Source organism: Drosophila ficusphila, unplaced genomic scaffold (genome assembly GCF_018152265.1).
Source record: "Drosophila ficusphila isolate 14025-0441.05 unplaced genomic scaffold, ASM1815226v1 contig_636, whole genome shotgun sequence".
In the NCBI taxonomy this organism is placed as follows: Eukaryota; Metazoa; Arthropoda; class Insecta; order Diptera; family Drosophilidae; genus Drosophila; species Drosophila ficusphila.
In genome coordinates this window covers 2,667,107-2,679,281 of record NW_025064569.1, presented here as the reverse complement: position 1 = coordinate 2,679,281, position 12,175 = coordinate 2,667,107, and the positions used below count along the sequence as shown (strand labels likewise).

Here is a 12,175-nt window from a genome sequence, read left to right as displayed (position 1 = left end):
CTATTCTGCATAGTTCGATCCCAGTATTGTCCTATTGGGGGGAGGAAGACGGAACGATTGGATGGATGGCAACGTGTGGCCTATTTGCAGCAAGTCCGCTGCACCCGATGGAAGGAAGATTACCTGACGCTTCTGCAGCTGCGCTATAAATGGCGTACCCCGAAGCCTGGCCTGGTTGTCGGTGACGTGGTGCTGGTCAAGGACGAGAACTTGCCTCCGAAGAAGTGGCCCCTAGCGAGAGTCGTTGAGCTTCTGTGTGGTCGAGATGGAGTTGCTCGAGTTGCCGTCCTCAAGACAACATCTGGAGTGACAAAACAAGCAGTTAATAAGCTGTGTCTGCTGCTGAAAGCCAGGCTTCCAACGGGGGGAGTATGTCGGGTCATCCAGCCGCAGCAGATAATTAGGTTCTCTTAATGCGCGCTCTTATCTTATCTGCATAATTACCATCGCTCTCTATCTCTATCATTCTATTCGCTCTCTCGTTGCTTGTTGGCTTCTCCTCTGGGTCTGAGTTTGTCTGATCCGTTGCAATTCTAACTCTTCCTTTCGATCTCGCGGACCATTTTGTTAATCGCCTTTGCAGAAATCGAACTCTAAATTTTCGTCGTTTTAATTCAACAGCTAATAAAAAGGCTTATTAGCTCAACACACACACCTACATATGTATGTGCGAAAAAAATAAATTAATAATAGAACACAAAAACATAACAAAAAATCATTTTACTGCAAAACATATCAATAAAAAACAATACCTATATTTGATATAGTATTTAATTATTATTCTTTCATTACAAATAAAACACAAATAAATCTGATTTTAGCCGGAACCATCGCTATTTTATTTTATAGTTTTTCTACGCAATCCTCACTTACAAAAGAACGCCGTGCGCCAAAAACAATCTTGTAATGTTGCCAGATTATAGAACCAGATCATCTATGCGATGATTGAAGTAAACTAGATAAATACCAAACGGGGAAATCTTAGAGTAAAATGTATATAAACATAATTATTAGAGGGCAGATTGAAAAGATTAATTATTTTAGGTTGCTGATCTTAGTGCTTTAATAGAAACTTGTCATAAACAAAAACTTTGGATGGTTTAAAATTGCTTATATTAACTTTTGCCACACTTCAGGCCATTACAAGAAAAACGACTGCTGCATTGAATCAATCAATTGCCAAAGAACAGAACGATTACGTCCTTGCATCCAGTAGCTTTCCAGTCGTGTGTTATGAAGAGTTATCCAGTAATTTTGGTTGGTTTGGTAGTCACTGTACTGTGATTTAATGTTAAGCCAGTTCCGCGTGTCATCTTGGGAAAAAAGGAAATCGCGTTTCGAGCTATTTCCAATTAGTGATAAACTAGGTACGGTTTTGACAAAGCGTCGCAAACACTCCGATTTGTTAGTTCTGGCCTCGTCACAGTACTGCTGTTGAAAGTTCGGCTCAATGCTTGAAACAGCGCAGCTTTCGTTTAAAGGCGATGCAGATAATTCACCACTCTCACAAGTAATAGCTTGTGTTGTATTTGGTGCGGATACTGTAGTCTTATTGTTCATCGTGCTTGGCTGTACCTCTCTGCCATTATATAGTTGGGAATTCCAAAGAGTGCCCGGAACTTGGCTCGCCACAAAAAAAGCTCCCGCCAAGGTTATCACACTAGCTGCATAACTGAAAGCCAGTACGGTTACACTATTTACCAAAAACTTAGTCCAAACAAAACTTGGTAACAGCTGCGCCAGCTCACTGTAAGTGAGCCATCCCCTCCTTAATCCCTGCCGTTCAGCCAGCGTTTGTTCAACACTAGCTAATTTATCAAAAAAGTGTTCATTTGATATGTAAATATTCCAATCCTATAAAAAAAAAAGTTTCATTACCGTAACACTTTCTATACCCTACTCACCATAGCGGAAAGAAACTGAAGCTCCATTTCCTTGAGTCTGTCTTCCGACACGTTACCTTCATTGGCCCAGTCTTCTAAATAAAATCGTTCATCATGGCCGGCATAGAACTTTGTGGAAACCATCTGCAAGCAAATGACAAAACTGACTAAAAACAAATGTTAAGCTATTAGAAACTAGAAGCTATTAGCAACTAAATCTATGTAAAAAATCGAACAGGTGTATCTAAACATTCGCCACAAGCAAATTAAGTAAAAAAGTATAAATAAATTAAAGTAGCTTGTTTTTGCAAATCTCGTTTAACTTACCAATGACACAACAAACAGCTCCTGTGGTGTGATTCGGCAGCCAAACCCTGGGTCAACGTGGTTTAAGCGGTCTAGGTATATCAGTGCCATAATTAGGGAGCAAGGCGTGGCTTGAACTTTAGCAGCAGCAACCCAGCTCAAACGATGCAAGGAATGACCTCGGTGGGGTTCGGAAAACATCTCCGCTGCGTACTCCGCCAGAGGCAAAGATACCACCATCTCTGTGTCCGAAGTTTCCACGCCATAGTAGAGGCTTTTACGAATCCGATTTATAAATTCGTTATGATTCATCACCTTTAGATATAAGAAAAATGCAAAAGGCAATCATCATAAAAAGTCCATTTTCTGTTTCCTACCTCCTTCGCCGGAGCAACAAATTTACTGCGTCCCATTTAGTTCGTATTATTCACAATTCTTTAATAAAATTGCAAATCTTATTCGTGTATAAGCCCAAAAATTTAACTATCGATAACGATAGTCTCTTTAAATCACTTCAAAACAACTTAAAAAAGGAAATACGATAGGCTCACCGACTGTTAACTGCTTAACACGCCATAATACAACGGACAGCACCCTGCAGTTCTGGATGTCCACTGTGGACTTTTGTCAATTAAGCAATCAGTGTGTAGGAAAGGAAAAGGGATATTCCTAAGTTTTCCTCTCTTTCTCACTCTTATAACACGAATCGTTTCTTGCAAACGACGGCGGCCCGACTCCAAATTTGTCTTCTATTCTTTCGATCGGAGAAAAATGAAACTGCGTCATTCTTTTAAGTAGTGCGTCGACGATTGGTTGTGAAATTACATTACTTGTGCAACTGGCAGCGGAAATGTTTAAAAATCATGTAAGTGTCGTTAATATTACAAAAACATTATGTTTTTTACTACAAACTTATTTAAATCTTTTTAGGATTCAGCCATACATATGTCCCATAAATTCGTTTGAAAGGTAAGTTTGCTTTAAATTAAAAAAAGTAATAATAAAAATATTTGTACCATAGATGGACGCAAAACAGCCGATGTCCTGCAAATACTCCACAGAAGTGGTAAACAAAAACTTTAGAATTTCATATTATTTATTTACTTATTTCTTATATTACAAAATAAGATATATTAATAAAATAAAAAAGAATTAAATATATATATATTGTTTTTCATATGAATTTGGGGATGACATTTTTAGGCTTGACATAGATGATTTCGCTAAGGACATCCTCGCCAAAGCCATCGATGAAAACTTCGCCTCCACGTCAGCTACGAAAGCAACGATGGCTTATACGAATTTTCTCCATACAAAATTCGTATAAGCCATCGACGACTCGTTCGATGAAACGGACAAAAAAGTCATCGAGAGCGACATGTATCCCGAAAACGGCGGTGCCATATAAAATGTCTCTATAAACTCGCGCCGCTGCGGCTAAGGCTGCTACCCCCGCTGTCGTCGGTGCGGCTTCGCACACTTCTTCGAAGACAAAGCAATTTTGGAACTGCAGGGCATTTTTGACAAAAGATTTTCTTTCTGTGTATCTGGCAGTGTAAGCCTTAAACTTTTTAGATCAAATAAATGTATTTTTGTTCTTATGTTGGTACACTCTATTCTAACATCTGTAAAAAATTTCAGGTGAATTTCTATTTTGTTTGGCAGTGAAAGGCGTGAACCGACTGCTCCTTCTCCCAAAGCCTGGTTTACATAAAATCTACTTAAATTTATCTAAATCCCTTTATATTCATTTATTAATTATTCCATTATTTTTTTTTGTTTCTTTAAAAATTCACTGTTAACGATAAGAAAATAAAAACAATTACCCCAACACAAACTTCAGGGACCCCACTTTTGCCCAGTTCTAGTTTTTTTTTATAAAAACCAAACTAAAAGCATACCAAGTATTGGCAATAACTCCATAGCTATGCCCTAGTGCAGTGGTTCCCAAACTCTTTTCTTTCATAGACCATTTTCAAAACTTTGCTCTGGCGGACCCCTGTAGCTAAATTCTAAATCAATTCTCACAAATTGTAATTAAACAAACGTCAAAACGAAGTGGCAAAAATATGTAGGTATTTCATTGTGTTATAGGTATTTACTCAAATATTGAAATTATTACAATATTAATAATTATTGTTGTAACAGTCGTAACGTAATAAAAATTAAACACTTATAACGTAATGTGACTTCTACAGTGGTAATTACGAAAAATATATAATTTTAATGAGATGGATGTACTTGATGTTTTGTTAGCAAATTATCAATATTTGGCTTGAGTTTTGTAAGTAATAACCGCAAATCTCCCCGTTCTGTGATATTCAATCTGCTCCTTTTTTTGGTAATAAGTTTGTAACGGTACTAAATCTTTTTCGACGAGATATGACGAGGGAAACGCTATAAGAAGCTTTTGCGCTATTGCCCGCAGCAAAAATTTTTGATACCCTTTTTTAAATGTTACTTTCAGCTCCTCATTAGTGCTAATCTCGAGAAGATCCTCTTGTAATATCACATTCTCCACTTTTGTTTCATTGTTGTACTGAATATGGAATATTATTATTAGAGCTCGGATAGTTATGCACGCAAAAAGGCCAAAATATGCATGCAAATATGCACGAAAAATAGCAAAATATGCTCAAGAATATGCACTCCAAATACAAAAAAATATGAAAGAATCTTCCAAAAAATAGTCAAATTATGTTGGAAAAACGGTTCTTTATTTCTTTTTGGTCTTATACCTGTCTTATTTATATACATATATACATTTGCATTACAATATAAAATTTACAAGAGGTCATTGTTGCAAGTCAAAACAAGATGCTGCTTGAGATGTTCAAACGTAAAACATCGACGCTTTTCGGTTAAAACGGACTTGTAAATTGAAAAAGAACGTTCCACATCTACTGAGGTTACAACGGCGAATTTGAATAGCGCGATCTCATATGGCGTCAATGATGCAACGTATTCATTCGTAACACATTTTTGTTTATTTCGTACATTTCCGTCCAAAATATTTTTAATGTAGACCAATACACAATAGTTCACATTACGACCTAAAATTTCTTCGAATTTTTTGAGAAAATCTTTAATATGCATTGAGTTCAAGATCGAGCGAACTTCTTCGTATATATCGACGCACTTTTGCATTTCCAAACCTTTTGTTTCCAATTGTTTGATTTTATCAACGATGAACATAAAGTTGGCTTTGATGAACGCCAGATCGTGACAGATACTGGGAATCGCAAGGATTTTCTTCGCTTCTCGAATACTTTCAGCGTCTTTAACATTAAAATCGTCGATCATTGATTTCACTTCTACAAAATGATCTGCATAGTACTCGCAAGCTTCAAGCCAAGTTCCCCATCGAGTAGGAATAGGTTCCGGTGGAAACGGTATGTTTGGATTTTTCTCTTTGAATAGCTGTCGCCGTGCAGGTGACTGAAATAGAGGAAAACAAATCTACATAAATATTTTCTTGATCATACGACTCGTATTAAAATTTCAAAAACATACTTTTACAAACACCGCCTTTACTTTTGAAATCAAGTTGTTTACATCAGAGTAATGTGAACGAATGAATTCTCCCAATCGGTGTAATCCGTGAGCAAAGCATGTAACGTGCAACATCTTCGGAAAAAGCACACGTAATGATTTCATGGAACAGATCATATACGCAGCAGAATCGGTAGTAACAAGCATTACTTTGTCGTATTGAATTCCTTAAAAAAAAAACAGGTTCCCACAAAGTCACAAACACCATCAGTCGCTTGAGCGTAAAAACTTACCTCTCGGCCACAAAAGTATTAAGGAGTCGGTGAAAAATGTTGCGATTGAGTTGGCATTGCATTTGTCCAATTCTTTGACACTCAGCAAATACGACTTCCCGCGCTCACTTTCATCATCCAAAATGCCAAAAAGAAAATTGGCAGCAGACCTTTTTCGACGTCAGTCGTTTCATCCAGAGTAACCCAAATATATTTTTCGTCAGCCTTAGAGCGCAATTTTTCAACCGTTTCATTGTACAAATGAGGCACATACTTTCGACGCAGAGTATTTTCATCGGGAACCGAATGTGAAGTGTATTTTTCAATAAATTTCACCAGACTCGAATGATTGACTTTGTTTAACGGAATGTTTGCTTCAACCAAAGTTTTGCACAGATCGATATTGAACTCCGACAAATTTGGCCCTGGTTTTAGTTTAATATCCGATATTAAGGGTTGGCTTCCCTGATCGGCATTTTTATTCTTTCTTTCTTTGGCAGCTTTGTGCTTTAAAGAGGCAATATGCTGCTTTACTTGGAATATTTTTTTTCCAGGAACTGCACATTCGCAAAACGTACAAAACATACGCAATATAAAATCAAGAAAAGAAATATGCACAATATGCATGCAACATGCATTTGCATGACTATCCGAGCTCTAATTATTATACATGTTTTTACAAGTAGCAGTCGCTGAGCTTCTTAAAACATTATCTGCCGATATTGATAGAAGAAGTCAAACCAACATTTTTGTTCTTCACTATCTAAACCGAATTAAATTTCATGCACCCCCGTACACAATGTGTAGACCCCCATTCTTTGTCACGCGGAACGTAGACCTCCGTCGAGTCTCCCGTGAACCACTAGTTTCCCACCTGAACCACTTCGGGAATCAATGCCCTAGTGTAACCAAAAAGGCGAAAAAGGCTATATTTGTGGTTTTTTGGCGCCGACATGAGTATTTTAATTTTATTAATTTTAAAGACATATTATTGTTCAACTTTCGAAGAGTTTTAGAACAAAATTTCGAATGAGAAATATATAGAAATAAGCCTGTGACGGTTAGTCTTCAGAAGCGCCTTGAAAAAAAGTTTTTTCGCGGTGAACATCATAACTGGTTACCGGATCAACCGAAACAAAAAAAATAAAATGCGTTTTAAAGGTGATAGCAAGAAGCCGCTGTTAATTTATAATTAAAAAATAGAAAACAAAAGAATGTAAAAAGTAATAAAATTCTTCCTGATTTCCTGTTTATTTATGTGAAGAATTACCTCCTTTTCAAATTTAATAAAATGTTCTTCAAAGATAAGATCAAAGATTACGATTGATTCAATGTATTATATATATATATATATTAATAGAGATTTTTGTACGACATTTTTGGTTAATATGTGTATGGTCGCCCTGTTCTTTGGGAAGTGCTCTGTGGAAATACTGCATAAGTTTAGAACACGAAATGAAATGATTGTCTGTGGGAAATGGGTATAAGTCCTTTTGCCTCCAACTTAAAGCGAACTTTGATATATTTTAACTGATAATATTTCGTCATACCATCTGTTTAAATACCACAAAGTCCGTATAGAAGAAACACATTTTCGAACTAAGACCATGTCTAGGTTTAGTGGTGCTTTACAGCTCACCGATATAGACGACTTTATCACGCCCTCTCAGGTGTGTTTCGACATTACACTAGCACTTCAATCTTTTACAACTATAAAGTTACCCAAAAGACATTGTATTCCTTTACGTATTGACAATTTTTTTTTAATTTTACTAATTATAATTTTAAGACACTAACAAATGTTAAATGTAAGAGGGAAATTAAATCCTTAGATAAAAACAATTTGTAGTATAAAAAACTAACAATTGCTTGTGATATATTAACGTGGAACCGGCATTCTTTTGTCTTGCCTTGATAGCAACACCAAATAAAGTTTTTTTTGACCTTCCTGAATTTATTTAAGTTTGGTATGACCCTTAGGAGTGCATAAAGCCGACGCCAAAAATTCAGACAAAATCGAAGACTGGAGCTAAAATTACAGTGCATGCAGACAGCTGCTATGAGGAGTCTGAGGTGAGTAGAAACCGTAAATGTATTATTTTGAAGTCGTATATCGTTTTGCAGAGTGGAAAACAACAGCTTCAAAAGGTGGCAATCACCCTTCAAGACTGCTTGGCTTGTTCTGGATGCATCACTTCCGCCGAAGGAGTACTCATCACACAGCAGAGCCAGGAAGAGTTACTTAAAGTTCTTCGTGAGAATTCAGAAAAAAAGACCACGGGGGACCGTCAAAATGTGCGTACCATAGTATTCACTGTGGCCACCCAGCCTCTGTTAAGCTTAGCCCATCGCTACAAGTTGGGGGCAGAGGATGCAGCGCGCCATTTAAGCGGATACCTTCGCAATTTGGGAGCCGACTATGTTTTGAGCACTAAAGTTGCCGACGATATGGCGTTGCTTGAGTGCCGTCAAGAATTTATAGAACGCTACCGTGAAAATTCAAGTGTGACCATGCTTAGCTCTTCTTGCCCTGGATGGGTGTGTTATGCAGAAAAGACTCATGGAAATTTTATACTGCCTTACGTTGCCACTACTCGATCGCCACAGCAAATAATGGGAGTTTTGGTCAAGCAGTTCTTGGCTCAGAAGCTAGGTATACCTGGGTCTAGCATCTACCACGTGACCGTGATGCCCTGCTATGACAAAAAACTGGAGGCTTCCCGTGCGGACTTCTTTAATGAAGTAAACAACTCTCGAGATGTGGACTGCGTAATAACATCAGGTTGTGGAAGAAAGCTATGACATTTTAATTTAAGTTAATATTTTCCTTTTCCATAGTTGAGGTAGAGCAGATGCTGGATGAAGGCGAGAGGACGTTGTCACAGTATGATCCCGATGATCTAGACTGGCCCTGGTCTGATGTCAAGCCAGATAAAATGGTTTGGGCCCACGAAACGACGTTGTCCGGCGGCTTTGCTGAACACATTTTCAAGTTCGCTGCTCGAGAGCTTTTTAACGAAGCCCTACCGAAACAGTTGGAATTCAAGCAACTCAGAAATCGCGACTTTCAAGAGATAGTTCTTGAAAAGGATGGTAAGAGTGTCCTTAAGTTTGCTATTGCTAACGGTTTTCGGAACATTCAGAACCTGGTGCAAAAACTGAAGCGGGGAAAAGGTGCGAACTATCATTTTGTGGAGGTCATGGCATGTCCTTCAGGATGTATAAATGGAGGTGCGCAGGTACGCCCCTCCACCGGCCAGCACGTTCGCGAGCTTACCCAGCAACTGGAGGAACTGTATCAGAAGCTTCCACGTTCCCAGCCTCAGAACGCCCTTACAAATTATATTTATCAAGATTTTTTGGACGGATTTTGTACAGACAAATCCCATGACCTGCTTCACACCAGTTACCATGCTGTAGAAAAGCTTAGCACGCCTCTAAACATTAAGTGGTAAATGTATTGTATATAATCTGTCTCTGTTAAGTTGGAAATGAATTGTAAATAAGAAGGACCGATATTTTCTATAAGAAGCAATTGTGTGTGATTTTTAGGTCCTTGTTGGCCCAAAAAAATTATTGCGCATGACCACCCCGTTGGCGAGCGCATGTGACGGGAAACGGGAGTCGAAACGGTTGATTCCACTGGAATGCGGTATTTTGCTGTCGCAAGGTATTACAGCAAAGCTGACTATTTCCCTCTGAGCTGCTTAAAAAAATCAATAGACTGGAGCAAGAAAAAGAAGCAGACTTCATTCTGAATTGACATTTGTATAGCTCCAGGTTGAGCCGGATCTTCGTAGAAGTCTTTGCAATAGCACTCAGAAAGTACAAAGAAATGTAACACTCAATACAATAATTGAACATTACATACTTTGTTTAGGTAATCTATTTTCAAGTAGAACTAGGATGTGAAAATGTTATCACATCCCAATAGGTCGAAAGTGTGCGTCAGAGACAACCAATACAAAGCTCCGATGGACACCATACAGGACTGTAAAACCCAACATTCAACTAGGTCTCCTCAACAAGAGAGAGAGGACACATTAGAGTACTTTATTAAGTTTCCAAAGCCTTTAGTTGAAAACATTTTTGAGTTAACTAATGGTAACGATAACAAGGACAACAATGTGCCCATCGTAATGCTGTTGGGATGGGCGGGCTGCCAGGATCGATACCTGATGAAATACTCAAAAATCTATGAGGAAAGGGGGTAAGTGTGATTGATACACAAAACAATTTAATTTGACAAGACTTGATTTTCTAGTCTTATAACTGTTCGATATACCGCGCCTGTCGACACCTTGTTTTGGAAAAGATCAGAAATGGTTCCTATTGGCGAAAAAATTCTGAAGTTAATCCAGGATATGAATTTTGATGCTCATCCTCTAATATTTCACATATTCTCTAATGGAGGAGCTTACCTATACCAACACATTAATTTAGCTGTGACAAAGCATAAGTCTCCGCTGCGAGTTCACGGCGTCATTTTTGACTCGGCTCCTGGGGAACGCAGAATGCTGGGTCTGTATCGCGCCATCACAGCCATTTATGGACGGGAAAATCGTTGCAACTGCTTAACTGCACTCGCCATAACAATCAGCCTAAGCATTATGTGGTTTGTGGAGGTTGGTACAGAAAATTCCTACAAGGACCTTTGTTGATACATCCTTATTTTGTTTCAGGAATCAATTTCCGCTCTCAAAAGTCTTTTTGTACAATCGTCTTCGGTCCACCCCAGCCCGTTTTGCGAGCTGAAAAATGAGGTCAATAAATATCCGCAACTGTTCTTGTACTCTAAGGGCGACGTCGTCATTCCCTATAGAGACGTGGAAAAGTTTATAAGGTTGCGGCGGGAAAAAGGTATCGAGGTGTCGTCGGTTTGCTTTGAGGATGCTGAACACGTGAAAATCTACATCAAGTACCCCAAACAGTACGTCCAATGTGTGTGCAACTTTATAAAAAACTGTATGGCTCGGCATTCGGCCGCTAATTGTGGGCCAAATTCAATGTCGGACTTTAAATCCAACCTGAAGTACGAGTAATCGGCAGAACGATAGTCACTCGCTGAAAAACATATGTTTTTAGAGTTTAAGCCAGTCAAAGAACTTCAAATTAAAATGGCTTAAATGTAGAAAAGTACTTCGAACAAATAAAAATATGCGAATATTTTGCAATTTTACAATTACTAATGACCACTGTGATCCATGCACACAAATAATATTGCCGCAGTTCGATTTATCCCCTATAACGCTTTGGAAACATTTAAAACTGTTAAGTATTTCTAAGTAACGCATCTTAAAAATAAATATAGGTACTGTATTTTATGAAAAAAATTACTCGTGTTTTAATATTTTAGTTCAATAATTACAAAACTAAGCTATAATCTTTTTTTAACAATAGTTTGTATGTTTTAGGCAATTTAATTTAGAGATTGTGGTCGGTTCCTGGTTAAATTCAATTTGGAACTTGTTACTAATTGTACCTATGGCAGGATGTATGTATGTACTTATATAAGTCAAAAATATCGGGAAGATTTTAAATTAATGGGAATCAAAGCCCTTAATATAAACATTTAATTGACACCCGAACGAAACCAGATATACGAGGTGTGTTCAAAAAGTATCCCAAATTTTGTGTTTTTTCAAAAATGATTTATTTATTCATGAATATCTAATGTGTCCCCTTCAAAGTAATCAATCTTCGAAGCACTTAAAAAAATCATTTTTTTTTATCTTGTTCAGCTCCTCCTTCAATGCCGTCTTTATCTCGTCAAGCGTAGCGTAACGTCGTCCTTTTAGGACGAAACAAGGAAACAAGAAAAAGTCACAGGGGGCCAGATCTGGGGAATACGGTGGCTGCGGCATCATTAGTGTGTTGCTTTTGGCCAAAAAGTCGCGCACAAGCAACGATACGCCACAGTCAACATTCGGAATGCATCCACGCACTTAATTTCGTTTTTCACATAAAATTTGATACAGGTTCTTTGATCCATTTTTTTGATTAGGTAAAAATCGAAGACGAGCCAAAACACGTGCAAGCAAAGCAGCTGTCAACAATTAATGTAATTAATGGCCGAGCTTGTCGGCATAAGTGAGAGACTTGAGTACCAACATAACGACAAAAAAAATTTAAATTCAATACGAGGTAACCCGCGAAAATTCAAAATTCGCGATACTTTTTGATCACACCTCGTATTAACACATACCGTTACAGAGAGTGTTA

At 37.9% G+C, this 12,175-nt stretch overlaps 3 protein-coding genes across 4 annotated transcripts; 2 read left to right on the top strand and 1 right to left on the bottom strand.

Annotated features, from left to right (window-relative positions):
• Nucleotides 1–1,038: 1,038 nt before the first annotated feature.
• LOC108101396 (protein CNPPD1) lies at nt 1,039–2,691 on the bottom strand. The gene is made up of 4 exons (XM_017205717.2): nt 2,567–2,691; nt 2,211–2,504; nt 1,905–2,027; nt 1,039–1,854 (listed from the first exon to the last, which is right to left on the bottom strand). Exons 1-4 carry the CDS (start codon nt 2,600–2,602, stop codon nt 1,141–1,143), a joined length of 1,167 nt encoding a protein of 388 aa, XP_017061206.1. The 5' UTR covers nt 2,603–2,691; the 3' UTR covers nt 1,039–1,140.
• A 4,794-nt stretch (nt 2,692–7,485) lies between these two features.
• On the top strand, nt 7,486–9,488 carry LOC108101394 (probable cytosolic Fe-S cluster assembly factor GL21135). 2 transcript variants are annotated; one of them, XM_017205714.2, is made up of 4 exons: nt 7,486–7,623; nt 7,934–8,026; nt 8,093–8,735; nt 8,792–9,488. In XM_017205714.2, exons 1-4 carry the CDS (start codon nt 7,561–7,563, stop codon nt 9,406–9,408), a joined length of 1,416 nt encoding a protein of 471 aa, XP_017061203.1. In that variant the 5' UTR covers nt 7,486–7,560; the 3' UTR covers nt 9,409–9,488. The 2 variants fall into 2 exon arrangements, with proteins under 2 accessions (XP_017061203.1, XP_017061202.1); XM_017205713.2 differs by having other exon boundaries at nt 7,487–7,623; nt 8,078–8,735.
• A 159-nt stretch (nt 9,489–9,647) lies between these two features.
• On the top strand, nt 9,648–11,142 carry LOC108101395 (transmembrane protein 53). Its single transcript, XM_017205715.1, has 3 exons — nt 9,648–10,163; nt 10,218–10,578; nt 10,636–11,142. Exons 1-3 carry the CDS (start codon nt 9,868–9,870, stop codon nt 10,993–10,995), a joined length of 1,017 nt encoding a protein of 338 aa, XP_017061204.1. The 5' UTR covers nt 9,648–9,867; the 3' UTR covers nt 10,996–11,142.
• Nucleotides 11,143–12,175: the final 1,033 nt, after the last annotated feature.